The 21,919-nt window shown below is 39.6% G+C and overlaps 2 protein-coding genes across 2 annotated transcripts in view; both read left to right on the plus strand.

Moving 5' to 3' along the window:
• LOC134806110 (cadherin-87A) overlaps positions 1-21,919 on the plus strand; it is a 484,783-nt gene that overhangs the window by 295,731 nt on the left and 167,133 nt on the right. The window lies entirely within an intron of this gene.
• LOC134806099 (synaptic vesicle glycoprotein 2C-like) lies at positions 1,680-20,425 on the plus strand. The gene is made up of 10 exons (XM_063779373.1): positions 1,680-1,819; positions 10,651-10,809; positions 11,759-11,921; positions 14,860-14,981; positions 15,508-15,752; positions 16,238-16,386; positions 17,325-17,496; positions 18,567-18,850; positions 19,385-19,512; positions 20,224-20,425. The coding sequence occupies exons 1-10, from the start codon at positions 1,762-1,764 to the stop codon at positions 20,292-20,294; spliced, it is 1,551 nt and encodes a 516-aa protein (XP_063635443.1). The 5' UTR covers positions 1,680-1,761; the 3' UTR covers positions 20,295-20,425.

Here is a 21,919-nt window from a genome sequence, read left to right on the forward strand (position 1 = left end):
TAGACCACCTAATAAACACACATGAGTTTAGCATGAGCGGGTAAAAGTGCTGATCTTTGCCAAATATAGAGTTATAAATGTTATAATGTTAAATTGTATAGCAATGAGCGTAGGTAATTTGAGCACCTATTCATTACTATTACCTACACTAGGTCAAAATATTACCTCATAATCTTTTGCTCTATAAGCACTATTGCAATTGAATAATTTACTAAAATTAAACACCGAACATATTATGCTAACGCAGTAATTACGGGACATTGCTTTATAAAATACCCTTTAAGGACGACTCACGCTAGACCGGGCCGTGCCCGTGCCTAGGCGTCCGACATGTCATTCTCTATGTGCTTTCCATAGAAAATGAAGTACCGTAAGCTCCGGGTCTAGCGTGAGTCATCCTTTATTTGCAAGTAATAAGCGAAAAATTACGCCGATATAGTTAATTTGCAAGTTACAGCTTGTAACTTTCGGCCCTAGATGACTAATTTAGGGCCGATACAGACGGACTGCAACCTGGAACTGCACGCCGACGTTGCAATTGGCAGTCCGTCTGTATCGGTCCTAAATCTCTACAATGTTTCAAATGATTGTTTTCACATTTTCTAGATACCTGCGGTTTAAACAATAACCGCATGTGTCGTTAAGAGATAATCGATTTCTTTAGCAGCTACTTTATTTACCACCTATTATTGATTTTAAAATTAATACATACCGGCTAGATCTAGAACAGAATGTCAATGCATTATGAAACTTCGAGTAGTGTACTATGTTGTTTTACTAGTGATAATAGACGCGTCAAGTCATTCATATGTGTTCAGTTAAAATGAAATATTAAATCGCGACTATAATAGGATTTAAGGTAGGTCGCCATTAGTGACTTGATTTTTTTTTTGGGGCTAAGGCGTTTTTCGGAAAAGTGTATGTGCATAATATCATTGATCCTCGCTCCGGGTCGTTCTTGCAGAAGGTTGCCCGTCCTGGAACGCGCCGAGCGTGATGGGTATACGGTACCTTTGCGTCTGGACTGACATGGGCTTAGATATTTATTTATGTTGGTTCAGTCATATGCTACTTCAACACAGCGACTTCAACACTACTCGTAATTACCTACGTATGTACAAAATAAACATGCATTGATGCATGTTTCAAGTAGAGCAAATAATATATATTTTTAAATTTTGATACGGATTCAAGGAGCCTACCTGTCAAAACCTCAAATCCTCCCAAGGCTCAAAAATTCTTTCGAATCTTACGGATACCTGCTCAAAATTACATTATATTACTTAAGGTAAACAATTATGCCTTCTTTTTTTATTACGAGATCGACTTTATCGACTGACAATATACCCTTACTCTTACTGATGACAATATACCGGTACCTTTTGACAGAAAACGTTACATTTGTCACCGGTTTTCGATCGTTTCTTCCCTCCACTGTACGCCGCGTCTCCATGACTTTGAAAACGTTCCGCGCTTTCTTTCAGTACAGTTTCAGTCTTGCTTTGACCACGCACCGAGCTCCCGCGTCGCGCAGTTGAACTCTATTACGCACAGCGGATTTGACGAGGGAGCCTACGCACGGCGGATTGCCGAGGGAGCCTACGCACGGTGGATTGGACGAGGGAGCCTACGCACAGCGGATTTGACGAGGGAGCCTACGAACGGCGGATTGGACGAGGGAGCCTACGCACGGCGGATTGCTGAGGGAGCCTACGCAAGGCGGATTGCTGAGGGAGCCTACGCAAGGCGGATTGACGCGGGATGAGCGAGAATAACAAAACAGAGGTGACTCCGTTTGAGGATGCGCTGGATAAGACGGGTAAGTCAGAAAGTACGGCTACCACCAGCTTGACACTGGTATATTGGCTAGCGTGTGCGTATTACTTTCTATGCATCTCGCTCGTAATCGCTAGTGCGAGCGAGATGTATAGAAAGTAAGTTACGCAGACGTTAGCGAATACCTATGTCAGTTTGACACTGCTACTAAGGCAGGTGGACACATAGGTGGATACAAGGTGGACTGCCCACCTGGTAAAGGTCGCGGGAGACCGCTGGATGCGGGTGGCGCAAGACCGGTCATTGTGGCACTCTTTGGGGGAGGCCTATGTCCAGCAGTGGACGTCCTCTGGCTGATATGATGATGATGATGATGATGACTAAGGCAGTCGTGGTAAGGCTACAGGAAGAGATGTTGACATGGCGAATTTTATAACACGCAAAATAGTATCCAAAGAAATTTTGCTTATCCCTTAAATTTCCCCCGAAATAAGCGGTTTTGGTTTATTCACAGTTTTATTGGTGGTAATTGCTATAACTGTTCCAAATATGAATTTAGTACCTATCTATGTCATAAGATCTCTGAGAAAATCGCATTTAAGTGATCCCTTTTGAGTTCCGTGAACAAAGTTTTGTATGGAGCTGGTAAAAATATATATATAATAGGAAAAGAAATGTCCCAAAATTTCCTTACTTTTTTAGTTCTTTCCATTCTATGACCGTTATACTCAGAAGTACAATGTCTATGAATAACTGCTAGTACTCAATTTACAAAAAAATAAAACCCCTACGCGCAAAATTGCCTAACATATCATTTTGAAAAAGAGTTGATACTCAACAAACTGTTGGATCGTTTTCTATCAAACATAGGTGAGAACCACCGCAAGGAAACTCGCTTTCACTTATAAAAAAACCGCATTGAAATCAGTCTATCCGTTTATCGGACAGATATACAGAAAGACAGACAGACATTCGTGTCAAATGTATAGCACTCCTCTTTTGGGGTTAAAAATTGCACGTAAGGATTGGCGGATCAAAATGTTTAATGTGTTCGAGGCAAAGTACTTGTCATAGTATAGGTACTTATTTAGATTTTACGAAAGGCTTGATTGTCCACAATGCTCTCATTAGCCTTACTCATAACGCAAATTGCTTAACCGATCTGTTTTGATGACGTTGAAAGTTCCAGAAACGTCCCGTCGGAGAATATCATCATTATTCTTGACCGTTCGTCTTCGTTTATCGTGTTTGTATGAAAAATATTGCATGGCACTGGGACGACCGCCATGACAAATGTTTTGATGAGCTTAAAAAGTGTCTGATTAGTCTACCGGTACTACAGTACTACAGTTTAGATCGGGAGGTAACATTGGGCCCGATTCGGATTTTGAAATAGACATCTTTTCGATACGATAACGATATGTTTAAGATCTAACCTGTCAAATTTGACATTTGCGCGATTCTGGAGATGCTGTTGAACGATTTCCAGAGGATATGACTTAGAGATCCAATTCACATCTAATAGATATCTTACTCTATCTAACGTAAAAGTGACATTGGTTGCCCGAATTGCGCTGCAAAAGAGAACTAGTTGATATCTAAACTATAACGTATCTAGAATGGATCTAGTACGTGTCGTCTCTTGTGAATATCTTAAAGTTCGAATACGGCAAATTGTCTGTAGATTCGTCTAAAAACGGTCTTGGTGCTTGCTTTTTGCAAAATAACTTGCCGATGTGCTATGCGTCACGTGCACAATACAGCATATGTCGAGAATCGAGAAAGAACTGTTAGCTTGTGTCTTCGCATGTGTGAAGTTTTATACTTACATTTACGGTCGAGGCGATGTGACAATTTCAACAAGGGGTGTAGACCTCTAATGTAAATTGCATTCTGTAGCGTGACGTGACGTACGCGTTTGCGTAAAGTCTCCTTTTGTATGGGATTTTGAGTTACCAAACGTCCCGCTTGGCGCGCTGTTCAAAATCCCAATAAAGATATAAATAATGGACTTTTACATTATTTTTATCTATCACATATAGAAACGCAATTCACCAGACTATAATATAAACAAAGCATGTTGAAGAATTTTGTCGGCTACAGAAATTATGCGATAAGCTGTAACACATATACGCGCAATAAAACATGCCAATTGGCCTGATTTGTTCAAGCTGTCATGTTTTACTATTTTGAGATTTAGCAAACTCTCTATTGTACAAAAACACATATTTAAAGTAACATACAATTAGGATAAGCGAAGTACAAAGCCGAATTTATCCCTTTGTAGGGATCTCTTCCAGTTAACTTTTGAATAGATGAGACGAGAAAGTGAAATGACGGTGACAAATGCAGCGAAAGGTACCAGGAAGACAAAGGATATAAATACATACAAAATTTATAGGATAAACATAATACAGGGTGGAAAGGCACGACGATCCTTCCCGGAAGTATTAGGTCGTTTAAGTGATACAGAGACTATTGGTAATGGTAAGAATCGTTAATTGAGTAAAAAATAAAAATTGCAAAAATACTACTTTTTAACTGTGGTGATAACCCTATAGCATGTGCACATGACGGCTAGATTAAGGATCTCCGTCGGGAAAGCTCGGGACTTTACACTTTTTTCCGATCGTTGACAGTATCGCAATGATGTATGAATGACGCATAAATGTCAAATAAATCAAATGCATGCAAAAATATTACAAACAATTTTATTACTTTCTTAGATAATTACTTTTTTCCAATATTTAATACTATCTTCTTTTCACATACGGTGTTCAAATGTACCTCCGTGTATTACAACGCCGCCGCAGCCCGTACCCGAGTATGTCGATGCACATGCGATATAGTGTATGCTCTTCGTCATTTATCCTCCGCAGAAAGCACCAATTAGCCTTTGTCTCATTTCGTCCGCAGTTTCACATTCCGTTTGGTTTGGTACACCATATCTTTTACACAGCCCCACAAATTTAAATAGCCACGAGCATCTAACATTTTTATTTGAAGAATATGACATTCAATAAGTATAGTTCAATGAAAATTTAATTTCAAACATCAGACGTCTTGTCTATTTCCTACCACGCAAGAAGGTTTGTTAGTTTGGTATTGAAGAAGTATTTATTCTTGATTTATTCTTAGTATTTAATTTTTGCAAGTTCATTTGGTGCATCTAACACAACCTACTTGTTATTTTTAATTATTTTAGATAGTTTCCAATTATTCGAAAATAATTTTGTGAAACGTGTTAAGAAACTAAAACCTTTTTATCAGTCAAGGAAACCAGAGATATTTATAAGACGATTGCGTACTTTTGAGTGGTTGTCAATGTCACCATTTGAACTGTCGTTGTAAACAATGTTGTGGTTAGTATTATTAATATTAAGGAATAACATAACTATTTCATTCAAGTATTGAACAAGTGGAACCACTAAGAAAGCGAAAATCCTGCAATGATTCTTACCGTGCTGTAAGCAGACCTAAAAATGGTTAGATGGCAACAAATTAGCATAATTTCCTGTCGAATACTGATTGTTTACAAGTAAGTTCATTGACCCTGTCACCTGTTAGGGTTAGAACAAAGTAGTTTTTTGCGTGGATGTTTAAAAGGTCATAATTTAGAAACGGTTGCCCATATTAACATAGTTTCTATGGAGAAAATATAGAGCTTAGGCTAAACTATCTCCCATTCCCGGAAAGGATCGTCGTGCCTTTCCACCCTGTATATTATATTACACAAAAAGGGGAAAATACACTAAAACCACAGAATAAATAATAGTACTAGGTACAGAAGACTCACTCTCTAACAAAACGCGTCTGTTACGATCAGCACAGATATGGCCGCTAGGTGGCGACAGCGCCACGCGCGGCTTATGGCTTTCCTCAAAGTTGGGGCCGTACGGATGTACTTTTAGCTACCTGTAGCAAAGCGACGAAATCGCGGAGTGAGCCACGCCTGCTAAAACTTGGAGAGAGAGAGAAGTAGAAAAATATATAAAGCAACTATACAATACAAACACACAGGCAAACTAATCAGTCAGATAACCATAGCTTCTTTAATCTCCCCTTGAGCGACGGAACCAATTGAGATGCATGGAATTGTAGAAATTTGTAATATCCACTTACCTACCTGCAACTTTATTTTCTTATCTAAACCCTTCGGTCGGAACGGTTCGGTCTTTTCTAAAACCTTCCGGCTCCGTCAAGCAGATATTTATCGTTATCTTATCTTTATACACTATTATTGTGCAATTAATGGCTCATTAAAATTTTAGTGGCAATGGATAATCGGCAGTCTATATAAAGGGCTTACTGATTAACAATCCGCCGGACGGTATCGGCCTGTCAGTTAGAACAAAATTTTGACAGTTCCGAACAACGGACAGGCCGATACCGTCCGGCGGACTGTTACTCAGTGGGCCCCTTAATATTACGCCAAATTCTGGCTGATTGTGATGTAACCAAATACTAACCCAACCACCATTTATAACCACTCACATTCAAACAATAAATAATTTGTGTTTGTATTAAGGAGCGATCTCTTTTAGACAATTATTTTAGCGTAGTGCAAAGACCGCAAGAAAGAAGCATGAGTGAGTGATATTATGATAAAAAATATATATTATATAAATGATATTAAGCCGCGGGCAAAAGCTAGTGCTAAAATAACTTGAGTGATATAACCTGCACACTCAACCCATATTTGTTCACTATTAGGATCGAACACTGTTTGGCCTTCAATTAGGCACATTTTGTTCCTAACAAATATACCTCGTTATTTTACCTGTTTGTTGTCTACGGGCGATTTTATACCGGGTGAGGCATATAACATAAGCAACAAATTTTATTGTAGGTTGTTACTCCGGGGTTGTGATTTCGGGGTTGGTCCCATAGAAAAAGTTGTTCAGTCATCATTCTCTTGCCCTTGTCCCATTCACTTGGGGTCGGCGCAGCATGTCTTTCTATTCCACACCTCTCTGTCGCCCGTCATTTCATCATTCACTTCCGTTCATTTCATAATCATCTCTCACACAGTCCATCCACCTTTTCCTCGGTTTTCCTCTTCTCGTACTTCCCTCCACATTCATTCGTAATACCTTTCTCGTCACATGACTTTCATCCCTCCGCATCACATGCCCGTACCACGCTAGGCTATTTGCCCTTATAGAAAAAGTAGTTCAGTATGACCTATTAATAACTAATCACCTCGCACAATATGGCTAGTTGTCCAAAAAACGCCCTGTATATAAACAACCCGTACCTATATCATATCAAGTGGCTTGTGGCACAGTATAATAAATAGTACTAACGTACAGTATGGATACTCCCTGCCTCCCGTTGAAAGTGCCGCCCACCCGCTCTCGGTTACCTCACAGTTACCGGCTGGCAAGGACGCGACGACGCGGTGCGCAGAGCGGAGGCCACGTAAAATATTCAAATATTAAACAAATATTTACAAAACCTATCAGATCACACTGAAAACACAAAATATCTATATGGACAAAAAAATCATGTTTTTGAACTTACGTAATATTTTTGTGGCCTGAATTTCCTTACAAAAATTTTGTTACTTCGTTTTAACTGATTCAAAATAGGAAAATATTGTATAAATCGAGTTTAGATACCCACCTTACAGCATAATACGATTCTTATTTCTTCCTAATACGCGCAATGAGTTTTGAGTCATTGAGGTCATCGAACTTGACAACAAAATGGCGGGAACCCTAGCACGTCTTATCTCACTCACACAAGCAAGGTACGCGTTCACCTACACGAGCTTAGACTGTGTGCGTAGGAACGAGTTTGTTTCATACATTTCATCGCCAGTGTCCGGGGTGTGCTTGTGGGGTATGAAATCTACTGACTTTAGGTATATCAAGCCAATGGCGGTTTAATGTGTTCGCTGTGCGGCGGTCGGCAACCTGCGGCCCGTGGGCCGCATGCGGGTCGTGAAACTGTCACTTGCGGCCTGCGAGCCTCTCTGGCTATGTAATATTGAGAAACGACAATGTCTAATAAAGTCATAAATATTAACAAAGTGCGGCCCGCGTCAACTTACTCATCGTTAACTACGCTACTAAAACTACGCAAAAAAAGGTTGCCGACCGCTGGCTTAGTGGATTGTCTTGGCTATATAGGCTTCGTGTTAAAAGATTCTCGGAAAAGACTGTTTGATCAGTTCAGTACATAACAGAAACTGCCATCTTTTCTAAGAATCCCTACTGTCGTGGTCTACACGTTATTTCGTAGAAATAAGAAAGATTCAGGAATACAGCGGCGGTATCATGGTCGCATTTTTATCACTTGTCATGTCATGCGTCACTTTCGCACTTACATACTTGTTAGAATGTGACAGGCATGAAGACAGATAATAAAATAAAAAACCGGGCAAGTGCGAGTCGGACTCGAACACGAAGGGTTCTGTACTCCGTACCATTATCTATAAAAACGGTCACCCATCCAAGTACTGACTTAAATCTTTATTTTATTCTGTTTTTAGTATTTGTTGTGATAGCGGCAACAGAAATACATCATCTGTGAAAATTTCAGCTGTCTAGATATCACAGATCACGAGATACAGCCTGGTGACAGACAGACGGACGGACGGACGGACGGACGGACGGACGGACGAACAGCGGAGTCTTAGTAATAGGGTCCCGTTTACCCTTTGGGTACGGAACCCTAAAAACCAACCATTTTAGCCCGGGGCGGTATCTCGTCGCATAATAATTGATTGACCTAATGTAATGTTACGCATAAAACTCTTTTCGCATAATTTTTCTCCAGCTAAAACAGAAAGTATTTTCGAAAATATTTTGCATAGGTTGTATAGAACAGGGTAGGTTAGGTTAGGTTTCTTTTATAATTTTTCAGAAATGTTAATAGTTTCAGCACAGTAACAATTATGCGAAATGAGTTTTATGCGTAACATTACATTAGGACAATCAATTATTATGCGACCCAATATGGACCCCGTGTCGTGACGCAAATGCGTACATTTGCGTTAAGTGTCATTTTGTATGGAATTTTGAATTTCTAAAACGTCCAGCTTGACGCGCTGTTCAAAATCCCATACTAAATTAGACAACGCAAACGCGAACACTCGTCAAGCTACCAAATGAATACACTAGGGGTTTAAGGGATTTTAGGGGGCGGGGTCCATTGCGTTGTCTAATTTAGTATGGGATTTTGAACAGCGCGTCAAGCTGGACGTTTAAGAAATTCAAAATTCCATACAAAATGACACTTAACGCAAATGTACGCATTTGCGTCACGACACGCTATCGAAAGAAATGTACACTAGCCCTTCAAGTGGCGGTCAACCCGTGAATGGTCGATGCGAAAACCAGTAAACTGCCATCCACCAGTGAGTGATTAATGAGGTGTTGACGTATTTAGAGGTGAAATTGAACGCATTTAAGTATATTTACGTTCTTCTAGCGCCCAAAATTATTAGGTAGCGAGTTAGAGAAGGATAGCATACCATAAGAAACACAAAAACACTTGGTATAAAATTTGTTGGTGAAGGCACAGAATAACTAATAGTACTACCGTACAGAAAATTCACTCCTTCACAAAAGTCAGATTTAGGTATAAAATTATACCTATACTCGCCGCCTGCAACAAAATTGAAACTTATAACCGCGCACGAACGGTGAATCTTATTTGCGCGAGCGCCACGTGACACGACTATCGTGAGGTCGAGCGGCAGCTCACTGCCAATGCCATACGCCTGCCCTGCCCGGGAGGGCGCCGGCCAAATGTACCTAAACTGCGTAGTGACACCCCCCTGGTGAAGGACCATTGATTCGGGAGCGACCGCCTAGTCCGAGGTCAGTCTCGTTTTTAAAAGAAATTGTATCTTAGGTCTTTTTTATTGATTTAATCTTAAAGATAAAAGTCTTCCTTTGATAATTAAATAGCAATTACCTCCAATAATCAATTAGTTTTATGGTGGTAGTCATTTTTAACAAGGAAGCTGGAAAACTGTCATTCTTCCGGAGTTTAATTACGTCTGGCCAAATGTATAAACATTAGAATAATTTAATTGCTATATTCAAATAGCCTATATAACGCTGATTCTAACAATATGTGATTTAATATACTTTCAAACATAGAAAAGCTTAAATCGACGATTTTGTAAAATTTTCTTAATCTGCGCTGACCACCCACCGGGGCCCCGCCACTTGACTACTTTTGGCGTTTTCGGTGGCGCCACTTGAAGGGCTAGGGGTACAGTAAATAAGAAAATGTGGTGGACGACATTCGGAAGACTGCGTTTCTTCAAAGATTCGTCTGTATTGAGATTGGCTCAGGAACGGTATAAGTGGCGTACGCGAAGAGAGGCGTATACTCAGCAGTGGGTTATAAAAGGCTCATATGATGATGATGATGTTGCATTGAACTCCAAACTAAATAGTTCAAATATACTCATGTCTGACGTCACGGATAAACAAACTAAAAGTTAATCACTCTATTGTCTTCTTTCTGCTAAACGCATTGTTTCAACGACACTTTCATCCACGTGCGTACACATAAAATTAAACAAAACACACATTATAAAAGCGTGCCACGCAGTGCCACTAGGTAAAGTATTGTGTTGTAGTTCGGGCGATTTTTCCAACTGGACGACGTGCGCCTATTTTGCGTAGGGGGTGGGCTAGTCCTGCCAGCCCAGCTCCTCGAGGAATCCTATCAAACCTTTGATGTTGAGTAGGACCTCGAGGAGGTCTCTCGGGGATCGGAGATGTTTTGACAGGCTGTTTCTTCTTTCTCCATACATCCACGGCATAGGGAACTGTCTGTGACATAGATAAAGTAAAAAGTGATTTAAACCTCTATTCAAGAAATAATTAAAATTTTATACTTTGTTTACAGGGAACGGAATATACAACATTCTACTGGTAATCACATGCGCCTGGATCCTGTTGGCCATCGGCGTGGACCTCTTCGGGTTCAGTTTAGTGGTCGCTACGGCCTGTGACCTGAACCTTACAGTAGCTGAGAAGGGCATTTTGACATCACTACCTTTTGTTGGTAAGTCTAGTGACAATGTGGTAGTTTAGAACTGTTTTACTTTTGTTTCGTGGTAGCTAATGCCTGTGACCTGAACCTTACAGTTGCTGAGAAGGGGATATTGACATCACTACCTTTTGTGGGGAAGTCTAGTGACAATGTGGTAGTTTAGAACTGTTTTAATTTTGTTTCGTGGTAGCTACGGCCTTGTTTCCTGGTAGCTACGGCCTGTGACCTGAACCTTACAGTAACTGAGAAAGACATTTTGACATCACTACCCTTTGTGGGCAAGTCTAGTGACAATGTGGTAGTTTAGGGCTCATTTAGACGATGCGAGAACTTGCATGCGAGTTTCATTACATTGTATTGCTATTGCTATTGCGGTTTTTGATCGGTCGGTTGAATTGGACGTAACCTGTTGGTTGGGTCTGTTGATCGCAATGTAACTAAAATCGCAGGCGAGTTCGCGCGCCGTCTAAATTAGCCCTTAGAACTGTTTTACTTTTGTTTCGTGGTAGCTACGGCCTGTGACTTGAACCTTACAGTAACTGAGAGGCATTTCGACGTCAAGTACCCTTTGTGGGTGAGCCTTTATAATCAGCTGCTGATTGGTTTGAATCCTTCTCCCATTGTATAGTCGCCATCAGATATATTGAAGCTGCTAAGGTGCTCAGAAATATCTGAACACGCCTCTATTGTCAGCGTTAGAGTGCATGTTCAGATATTTTTGAATGCACCGGCCGCTAAGATTATATCTAATAGCGACTGTAGTTGTTAGAAGACTGAATTTTTCCAAATCGGCAGCACTCTTTAAGACATCGGGGAATACTTATACATTGAATTGAAATCCTTCCTATAACATTTTGAAGTCGACCACCAAATTTAGCAATCCGAAGTTCCAAACATTCGGTGTTGTCATTGGTATGCCATATGGGAATTTAATAAAATAATATACTGACGTTGGTTCCAGGTATCTTGCTAGTCTCCTACGTATGGGGCTATGTGTCCGACACACAAGGCCGGCGGTTCTCCCTGGTGCTATCGCTGCTGGCCGCTTTCGTGCTGTCATGTCTTACCAGCGTGTCTCCCAACTGGCTGTTCCTCGGGATGGTCAAGTTCCTCTCTGTTTGCTTGTAAGTTTGCAAGACCTACTCGCCCAATTCACGAGGCCGAAGCCCTTTATACTTATTACAGTTCCTCAGCCTTATCAAGCATTACTGTTGCGACATTGCTCCGGCGGCGTTGATCTGTATCTGTAAATTTTCATGATAAAATTAGTGACGTTTGCCACTACATTACTGCCGCGATTAGGGAATCCGTTACTCATTTTAATATCAAGGAAATTGATGGATACAGCGGAGTCATGAATGTCACGACAGTAATTCAGCTGCAGTTGATATTCGAACGTCACAATTACTGTGTAGTTTATGTTTTAATTTCTATAAATGCATTTAAGTATGTGAACAATATTTCTAATTTATTATTCACATACGAGTAGGTACATTTAAGAACCAATTGTATAGTAAATAAAAGACAAGACTGCGCCACACCCAGCCGGGGACATGCCCGCTCCGGTCTAACCGGCATACCAGGGGACGAAATTTGTGAGGAGTGACACGCTCTGGGATGGGAGAGGGATAGAATCAGCCGGCTATGCAGCCTCAAGCCAATATTGGAATGTAGGAGGGGTAGGTTATGTCGTCGAAGGAGAGCGTTGGTGACTGCTGCGCGTCGTTTCCGCTTCGGTCTTCGAGATATCTTGTATCAAGTAGGGTCGATGTCGTCTTGAGGTGCCGTTTGCTCGTCGATTCGAGGTGATGGTTCTTCTTCGTCTGATTCGCTGTCGATTTCGTCCAGTTGATATATTTCTCTTGCTGCTTTGATGAATTCGCCTTTGCCGTCTGCCATGTTGATCCACTCACATGTGCGTCCACCGTCATACAAGTTTGTTCCTAGGCCACTGGCAGTGAATGCATTAATAGCACTCGACACAATAAACTTAATATAAAATAATAATAAAGAGTATACACACGCACTCAACACTTTCAACATAGCAATTAACACATTAAATTGTTTACATTATTTTAGACAATTACAGCATCAGATGTCGACAGTAGTTTAATCACGCTAGGGCACGCTAGGACATACAAAATTGGATTTTAGCACTGCACAACTCAGACACTTCTAGCACAAGAAAACCGCAAAAACACATCGAGATTGCACACCGACATACAAATTTACTTTAGCATAAGAAACTTGCACTACCACTTTAATTTAAAAAACACGAATTCAATAAAAAATAGAGAAAAATATTTTAACAGAGTGTCACTTGGATTGACTGTTATTTGAATGTGATTTGGTAGTTAGGGCTAAAGACCCATGACACCCTCTTCCCGTTCCGGTACCTATCTTATCGGTCATACTTGGTATCTCTTTGTTTGCAACTCGTATCGATATTATAAAACAATTGTTTGGTATTATTTAAAGTCTCTACCAGCATCTCTATTATATTGCTTGCGCCCCGGCGTGGTGAAAGTAGCCGCGCCGCGTACCCTTTTTTTGCATTTATTGCAACTGCACATGTTGTGATGGGCTAAGACCCTTTAAGCGGTGACCGCTTTGACTTTTGCGGGGCTTTGTATTTTGATTCGTTTGTTTGAGCCGACTCTCTTCCGTATTTTGCTCGCCTTTTACAACCCTTTACAATCGCCCAATATGCCTCACACTCGTTGTATCCATTGAGATCAGTGGGTTCCGTAAGAGGTTCTTTCCCTTGTTGCAGCCACCTTCAGGCATAAGCATATTTCTTACTCAATGGCCTCTATCCTAACCCAGTCGAGTACGAGTAGGTAGGAATAAAATAAGGTTGCCGCTATATATATCACGCACATGAGACCGCCACAACAGTATCTAAAGTAACAACTTCCACCAACCAAACTTGTGCGAAGGAAAATAATTTGTGTACTGAACCCACCGAGCTTGTCCCAGATATGCAGCGTCCCTCGTGACTCGTGAGAGCCCTATAAATCGTTAATTTAGAATAAAATTAGGATGGTATTTTAACGACGAAATTAACATAGAGTTCGTTTATTAACCTGCGTCTTTCGGTAGACTAATAGTTGCCTGTTTTTGGGCAAGGGTAAAGATAGTTATCTACATTTGCTCGTTGAAAGACAGCATATTATAGGTACTCAACATAGTTCAAACACTGCTTCTACTACCTGCTTAAAACAAACATATGCAATTATGCAGACTCGAACCACATGAGCATGTTATTTAGAGGTAAAATGGAAAGCTCTCACCAGGTAACTTGTACTCTTGTCTTGACTTCGCTGAGGTTTAACTTCGGCGTATGCGCAGGGATTTTACACATTTTAAAATCATTATACTAGCTTCAAACCGGCATTTCTCGGGATAAGATATTTTAATAGAATCGAAACCGAAACAAACGAAACCCGCGCGGTCAGTTAAATAAAAAAAAAGAAACACGGTCCGGCCCGCACATCTGGCGACAAAATGGTATTGCACCGTACACCATTGAAAAACCTTCCCGGGACGCGTCCGACCTCGGTGACGGTCAAAACAGAACTCCAATTGTATAGTAAATAAAAGACGAGTAAATTTTCTGAACACCTATTACCGGCCATCCAATTATAATTGAAGACCCATTGTCCTAGTTATAAATAGCTAAATTATGATGGACATTCCGCACCAGGCTTATTTAGCTAGGATATTAATATGGCCTTTAATCACTTGGAGCTGATCAATGGGCCTTGCTCAGTGTCAAGTGTATGCATGTTAGTCATGTTACGTGAGTTGCTGCCCGGTTGTTTGTATGGCTTCTAGTAGGGAAGTAGATCGGAGTACGAGTGTCGTTTTAGTACATTGATTTGTTGACTTTTGTTTTTTAAATATTTTTATGGCGTTATTCATAAACGCCTGTCAATTCTAACAAACCTTTGATAGACTCCTGATTCTAAATCCTTTAAAAACAATATAACCACATTTTGTAAAAAAAACTAACCTATAATTTAAATACTTACTAAGCATACCTACACATATTTGCTTCAGCTCATGCGCCGCGAATTCGGCCACATACACATTAGTGGGTGAATCGTGCATCCGACGCGTGCGCAGCAAATACATGCTGTTGATGACGTGTCTGCTGCTGCTGTCCCCTGCTGCTGCTGCCGGTGAGTCCACCTAAACCATACACTAAGGCCTTCACTTGCACTTGAGGCACTTGAGGCACTTGGTCTTCGGGAATCATGTCATTGTGTGGGAGGATAATGTCACAGACCTTTGTTCACAACTCTTCTCATATCATCATCATGTAAGTTAAGGTATACATGGTTTCTGTTTAGTATTATTCTTCAAGTTCTAATACTTGCCGGATTTAAGAAATTACATTGTTTATTGTTTGTCGAGTCAGACCTAGAAAAGTCTGCGAGCGATTTTGATAGCCCACGCAGTGTAAATGTTATTTATACGTCAAAATTTGATAGAGTTTTGACGTTTAAAATACCACTTGCACTGCGTGGGCTATTAAAATCGCTGCAGACTTTTTTTTGGTCTAACTCTATGTATAACTTCCATTTATGACAGCGTATTTTTAAGATCTTATACATATGTATATGTACTTCCACCGGTCGCAGTGCTTAAAATTAGGACGTGGGACAAGTAAAATTTGTCTTTAACAAAATTATTTCTTGTTTACAGTCCTTACCTACCCAACCCTGAAGCTCAAGTTCGCAGCCGAGCTCACCTGGCTCCACGTAGTCTTCACCCCCTGGCGTCTCCTCATCATCGTCCTGGCCATCCCCTCTGGCATCGGCGGCTTGGCCATCTACTTCTTCCACGAGAGCCCCAAGTTCCTGGCGAACATTGGCAGGAATGAAGATGCTTTGGACGTCATGAAGAGTATCTATGCTGTTAATCATAGGTGTGCTAGGGATAGCTTTAAGGTGAGTTAGTTTTCCTGGGCGCTTTACTAAAGTTAACATCCATTAAGCCGTTATTGCGTAGCGCTAGTCTAATAACTACTACCCTAGCTTCTCTATGAAATATAATAGGTACTCATAATACTACCGGTTTGTTGTATGTTAAATTTTGTCTATAATATTCATAAACCTAAATAACTGCATTTTTTTTATTTGATATAAACTAGCAGCTCTTGGAGCTGATGCGTGTATATCGAAGCACTTATTATTTTACACTTTTTAAGGTTTAAAAATGTGTATCCAGTCTTTTTTTGAAAGTGTTGACACTGTTGACCGACGGTGCACTAACAACGCTATTTACTTTACCTTACTCTGGACTATAGGCTGTCCGCGTCGCTATATTACAACAAATGCCATTGATTGATTCCCCACATCTCCGTTCCGCTCCGCTCTGCTTCAGTGGTCAGCCTAGTGGTGAGTGGTACGAAGTAATAAATTCTCGATTACAGGTAAAAGCCCTCGAGCTAGGCGAAGAGCCGTCCCGCAAGCAGATGTCCCTCCTCCGCTCTATGTTCGAGCAGAGCGCCCCCCTCTTCCGCCCCCCGCTGCTCTGGCGCACGCTGCAGCTCTTCTACATCGTCGCCGTGGTGTACATCACGTGAGAACCAGGTTTTACACATGTATATAACGTAACGACGACCGGTCTGGCCTAGTCGGTAGTGACCCTGCCTGTGAAGCCGATGGTCCTGGGTTCGAATCCCGGTAAGGGCATTTATTTGTGTGATTAACACAAATATTTAGTCCCGAGTCATAGATGTTTTCTATGTAAAATTTGGAGTACCCAAATACCATTGTCTACTGAAATCTCCCTCAAATACCGAATTCTCACAAACTGTTGCTAGAGATGAAACAATTATACAGGGTTGCAAATGGTGACTAGTTATACAATTTTTTAATTTAAACTTTTTTCTAATTCAGAGTTTCTTAATACCGTCCAAATTTTCTTTCTTCCCCCATACTACGCTCTTTTTCCGCCTTCTGTAGTTTAACCGCAGCTTTACAAACATTGTATTCGTTTTGAGATAGATTTTCCTGTCCCATATAAATATTGTATGAAGTCTGCTGACTTACAGAGTCATAATTTCTAAAATATCTCAGACACGTGTATTATATAATTTGGACGGCCGCCATAGGCAGGGAGCCAAACTCTCGTTTTCACCCAAGATAAACTATAAAATTGGTCTATAACAGGCAAAATCTGTACGATCTTGGCACGGACATAAATGAGATTTGGAAACGAAATAGTTGCTAAGCAAATAAGAGATTTAATAACTGTACTTATTTATAACACTTTAAACTCTCGCGTTTTGTACACATAATTATTTAATTACACAAGCGATGACGATGGGATGTCAGTCTTTCCGTGACCACAGCTGGTGCAACTCAGCTGAAACGTCGGAATTTAAGGTAAAAACAATGAAATTATGTCACGGTAGACGCGTTTGTGTAATTAAATATGTGTACTTATTTATTTTTGTATTTACTTTCCTAAAGACTGAATTACTTATTTTATTAAATTTAATTCTTTTTTTGCAGTAACAACAGCTTCCTAGTATGGCTACCACAGATCTTCAACCTGGTGATGATGTCCATGGAAACTGGGACGGCGGAGGGCAATAATATCTGCACACTCATCTCACATCGAAACGTTACACGGAATGTGACGGAGGATAACTATAGTAATTCTACGGCGGGTACTGTTGAGATTGTGAGTTTATGTTAACTGTTAATAATAAACATATTTAATTATGACATACATAGTAATGGAACTACGTATATAGGAAGAAAGATAAGAAATATAAATTTCATCATGTATAGAGCCAAATAAGAGTTCTCTTTATTAACATGGTTCAAAATTTGAAGCAGAACTTAGTGTTGCATGAGTGCAAGAGGTTTTGATACTGCAAGAGTTTCTGAGACGACTGGGTTCGATTCCGGGTAAATTAGTTTCCCAACCAAATCGTTCTCAAATGTGTCTACATCTTTAACATGATATAGTTTTGTTGTTGTTAATTTTATGGACACATATTTGTATAAATTTTGATTATTTATGGTTTAAGTATGTGCACTAATTTTATCACGAAAAAATAAATGATCTAATGATTCAAAGTATGATACTTACTTTTACATAAAATGGTATATTCAATTTGATATACAGGACGGAGGCACTTTACTTTTGTTTACTTTACTCGTGTTTTGTAGCTTTTGCCAGGATTAGTCAGCTGTATGCAGTGTAGTAAGACTATCTGTCCGAGGACAAATTAATAGATCTGTTTAAAACGAAACAGGAGCTGAGTTTTAAATATTTTAGGTAAATATACCCGTCTCGCTAACGGAAGCGGCACCTAAAAGTAGTGCGATAAGGACAAGGCGAAAAATCCTGCGTAAAAATCTCAAAAATCGAGGTTTCGTACTCCTCTGTTTCCTCCTCCAAAACTTAACCAATCGTAACCAAATTTGGAAATCTAAATGATTATGAAATTATCTGTGTCGGACCGTTTTGCTTTTTTGGCTAATTTATATCAGTTTTGAATGCCACGCCTCTCATTGCGGCATAGTCAATTCGGCCATTTTGGCCATTTTTGAAGTGCTCTAGTGCCTTAAAAAACAAAAATATCAAAAAAGCAAAACAGTCCGACACAGATATTGACAATATTAATCTGTGTTGAAAAAATCATTGCTCTAGCTTCAAAAAACACGGAGGAAAACGAGGAGTACGTTTGTATGGAGAAATGACCACTCCCGTTGGTTCTTAATCATGTTCACTTTTTTTTTCAGTCTTCAAACGCCTGCCTCGGCTACATAGAAGACAACGTGATCCTCACCCTCATCGCGTCCCAATCCGCCTTCTCCTTCCTAAACTTCATCATCTCCTACCTCCCCAACCACCGCAAGACCGTGCTATTAACGATCTTATCCCTATCGTCTTTGAGTGGAGTTTGCTGTAACCTGATGCCGGAGCCGGTGTCTAGCGTGTTCTTCTTCGTCCTGTTCACGTGTACTTGCCTTGGAATGGGAATTTTGGCGTCGTTTTTTGTGGACTTGTATCCGACGTCTTATAGGTAAGCAGATTTGAAAAACGATGTTTTGCAACTACATATAACAAAATTCAAGAGAGTTAAAATTAATAATTGTAAGAGGATAATTGTTTCTGGAAACTTGTTCTCTGTTGTTGGTCATGCAGTCACCTTGGTGAAGAAATAATAACAAACCGAATACGATGCTAAAGAAACGGTGAATACAGCTACTCTCATGTGCAGTTAACAGCAAGACTTAAGCCAGCAAGGTCTTCAAAATGTGCATATAAACTGTATTGTTTTGAGCGTAAAAAAGACTACAGAGAGCCTGTTAACACTCCATCCACTTAGGTTTTTCTGCTGCTGACTGTATGTATTTTTAGGTCACAAAAAAAAGTTTATGAAGCTATTATAAGTAATGTACAGTTGCCATCAGATATATCGGAGCGGCCAAGGCCCTCACAAATATCTGAACTCGCCTCTATTGTTAAGGCGTTAGAGCGCGTGTTAAGATATTGTGACCACCTTGGCCGCTCCGATATATCTGATGGTGACTGTACTTATCTTAAATATTTCCAGAGGAATGGTGGCCTGCCTGAGCATAATGGTGGGCCGGAGCAGCACGTTCATCGGTATCAACTTGGTGGGGAACCTCATCTTCCACCACTGCCAAATCACCTTCTATTTCTGGTCGCTACTGGTTTTGAGTAAGTTCAAAAATTTACTAAAGTATAGGTTCATCAATAATTGTGACGTTTCCCAGCAAAATGTACTCTGCAGGTTGATAAGGACGATTTTGACGCATCAAAAAATTGTCTTCTATTTTTTCCTAATCAGAACACGATACCAAATATGCTCCCACTATTTTTTTTACACCTTTTATGTGAATACTCAAATTATTTAGGTGATCGCATTTTAAAACGATTTTCAAGTTATTTAACGTCATTTTAATATTCTTTTAAGTTTGACGTACGTACAACTACTTACTTACTTGGCTAGCGCGATGACCTAAATTGAGTCTTAATGAGTTGACGTACAGTATAAAATGTCATGATCACCTCAATCAATCTGTTGTCGTTAAAATTATCTTTTAAAATGTACATAGTTAATTTCACCGACACAACGAGCCGGAAATTATTATTCTAAATAAAGAAATAATATTTTGGTTTTTATTATTGCTAACTAGAGTTAGACCAAGGAAAGTCTGCAGCGATTTTGAAAGCCCACGCAGTGCTAGTGTTATTTATACGTCATAATTTCATAGAAATTCTACGTTTAAAATAATGCTTGCACTGCGTGGGCTGTCAAAATCGCTGCAGACTTTTCTTGGTCTAACTCTATCTACTGACATCAACATGTCACCATTTTAATTAATGACTCAACAGATTAGTATCTGACTCTCGCACTATAATTTTCAGGTAGCGTAGTAGCGGCCTGGTTCCTGCCGCCTGACAAAGTGAAGCCAGAAGTTAAGACCACTGCTATGTAATTATACACCTTATCGTTATTGAAACAAGGTCTGTCTGTGATTTTAGGATAGTGCCGTTAGTACAATTAAATGCCCTCCAACGAAGGTAAAGCGCTTGATACAAGTATCTTACTTAATTCAGTCGACCAAACTAGGATTCTACCTAAAAGTTAGTTCCTAGTTAGTGCAGCATATACTTATTACTTTTCGGATGCTTAATTACATATTTTATGGTGATTAATTTAGGATGCTGAATTAAGTAAGGTGTCATGCCTTTAATGGTGTTATAACAATTACAGTGAAACCTGGATAAGTGAGACTTCAAGGGACGAGCAGATTTGTCTCACTTAAAGAGGTATTCCACTTACCCAGGCTCTCAGTTAGCCAGGCACAAATAAATTACTGTCTCATTTACAGAGGGTCCCATTAATAGAGGTGAGAATAGAGGATATATCTCAGTTATAGAGGTGGTTAATAAGGTAAGTATTTTGTAATAATCTTTAAATGTTTAGGTAAAATAATCCTTGTCCCTAAATATTGTTTAAGTCTGTTTATATATTTCTTTGAATTTATTTTGAATGATTTTCCAAAGGATAGATTTTTACAATTAAATTTGATACGGACTTCATTGCGTCTTAGAAATTGATTAAATGAAAATTTGTTTATTCTTGTTACTTCAAGATCAAGATTTCAGCTTTCGTTTCGATAGTTTTAACTACATAAAGTAACTTGAAGTCGTTTAGACACAATTAAGCAAATGCGGAATTTGTGGATAGACTAAGAGTTAGTAAGAATACGGAAATAGATCAATAAAGTCCAAGTTAGAGAGGCCATAGATTGACGTTATCTCAGATACAGAGGTAATTCGTATAAAATTCTAAAAAAACTATTAGGAAAATGTAATCTTATAAATATAGTCTCAGTAAAAGAGGTAAAATACACTCTCTGTCTCAATTATAGAGGTAAATGTGACTATACAATCACAACAATTAATCCCAGTTATAGAGGTTCGTTTTATCTCACTAACAGAGGTAATTCAGTGCTAAAGTGTCGGGACCACACCATGAGTCCCAGCTATAGAGGTTTCTCACTTATCCAGGTCCCACTTAACCAGGTTTCACTGTATAACATCGTGTGACAGGTATAATATGGTATAGTATGTTTTATTATGTTGTCCCTGTCACACAATGTTATATAACATTTTATAACATCCAGTGTGGCACCACCATAGTTAAAGATTTTCCTGAAAGGGCGTACAACTTAAGGAAAATAAGGCAGAAAATATTCGTGAATGTGGATATGGTCAGTAAACTATGGCGTCGATGGTTTATTTTAAAAGCTGTGACATACAATGCAACCCTATGGATGTACGAAATTTAAAAAAAAATTGGTGTGTATACTGTATACTTAATATTTATAGTAAATGAAACTTAAAACGAACTCTTCCTCTGCCAATGTGTAAATGCTTACATCCAAATGTGTAGATTATTTGAAGGACTGGGGGGTCTAGCCAAATTAACAATCGTACCTTGACAAACGCTGATAATTTCCATACATGATTTCAATTGGTGTTTTCTAACGATTGCCAATTGGCTAGGCCCCTGGGTGTACTTTAATGGCGTCAGTATTTTAAAATGTGCGCTGTG

This window comes from Cydia splendana, chromosome 2 (assembly GCF_910591565.1).
Source record: "Cydia splendana chromosome 2, ilCydSple1.2, whole genome shotgun sequence".
Taxonomy (NCBI): domain Eukaryota; kingdom Metazoa; phylum Arthropoda; class Insecta; order Lepidoptera; family Tortricidae; genus Cydia; species Cydia splendana.